The sequence below is a fragment of the Penaeus monodon genome, chromosome 28, assembly GCF_015228065.2.
Source record: "Penaeus monodon isolate SGIC_2016 chromosome 28, NSTDA_Pmon_1, whole genome shotgun sequence".
Classification (NCBI taxonomy): Eukaryota; Metazoa; Arthropoda; class Malacostraca; order Decapoda; family Penaeidae; genus Penaeus; species Penaeus monodon.
Window position 1 is genome coordinate 16,401,656 of NC_051413.1, and position 601 is coordinate 16,402,256.

At 54.6% G+C, this 601-nt stretch overlaps 1 protein-coding gene across 1 annotated transcript in view; it reads left to right on the plus strand.

Moving 5' to 3' along the window:
• LOC119590948 overlaps positions 1-601 on the plus strand; it is a gene marked incomplete at its 5' end in the record, with an annotated part of 12,900 nt that overhangs the window by 1,015 nt on the left and 11,284 nt on the right. Inside the window, 1 exon segment of the mRNA XM_037939686.1 lies at positions 430-582. Within this exon segment, the coding sequence (XP_037795614.1) occupies positions 430-582 (153 nt within the window).

Consider the following 601-nt stretch of genomic DNA (forward strand, 5'->3'; position numbering starts at 1 on the left):
TGAAGGGCGGCCCCAAACCGCCTCTGACTCGTCTCCTTCCGTCCCCTCGTGGAAGCCACTCTCGCCGCCACGCAGGGACGCTCTCTCAGACTCCCTGCTCCCTCCTTCGGCGCCTTCTCACTTCTTTCCCATCGGCTGAGGACTTCCGGTGTCTGCAGAAGTGGAAGAGAGGAAGAGGCGGTTAGGGGGGAGGGAGGAGAAAAAGAAAGAAATAGGGAGGAAATAGAGAGGTAAGGGGAGGATGCAGCAATAAGGTAAAAAATAAATAGACAAATAAAAACAAAGAAAATTCCTCTCTCAAAAGTGGAAATAATCCAATCCAGTAAGAGTTTCAGTAAAAGTAACTCTAATTTCCCCAGACTTTCCCAACTGGAAAAGAAGCTGTAAGCCACACTGCCCTTTAACGCCAAGAACCCGCTTCACTTGCAGGGAGCCCTGCGGTCGAGCCTGCAGCCCTGTTCCTGGGGAACCGCGTCGGCGACTGGGACGGAGCCGGATGGGGCGGCCGGGTCCATGCGAACGAGTCCTTGGCGGCGGATCAGGAGGCGGATCAGGACCTCGCAGACAGAGACAAGCGCATCTGTAGGTAGTCGGGAAATAT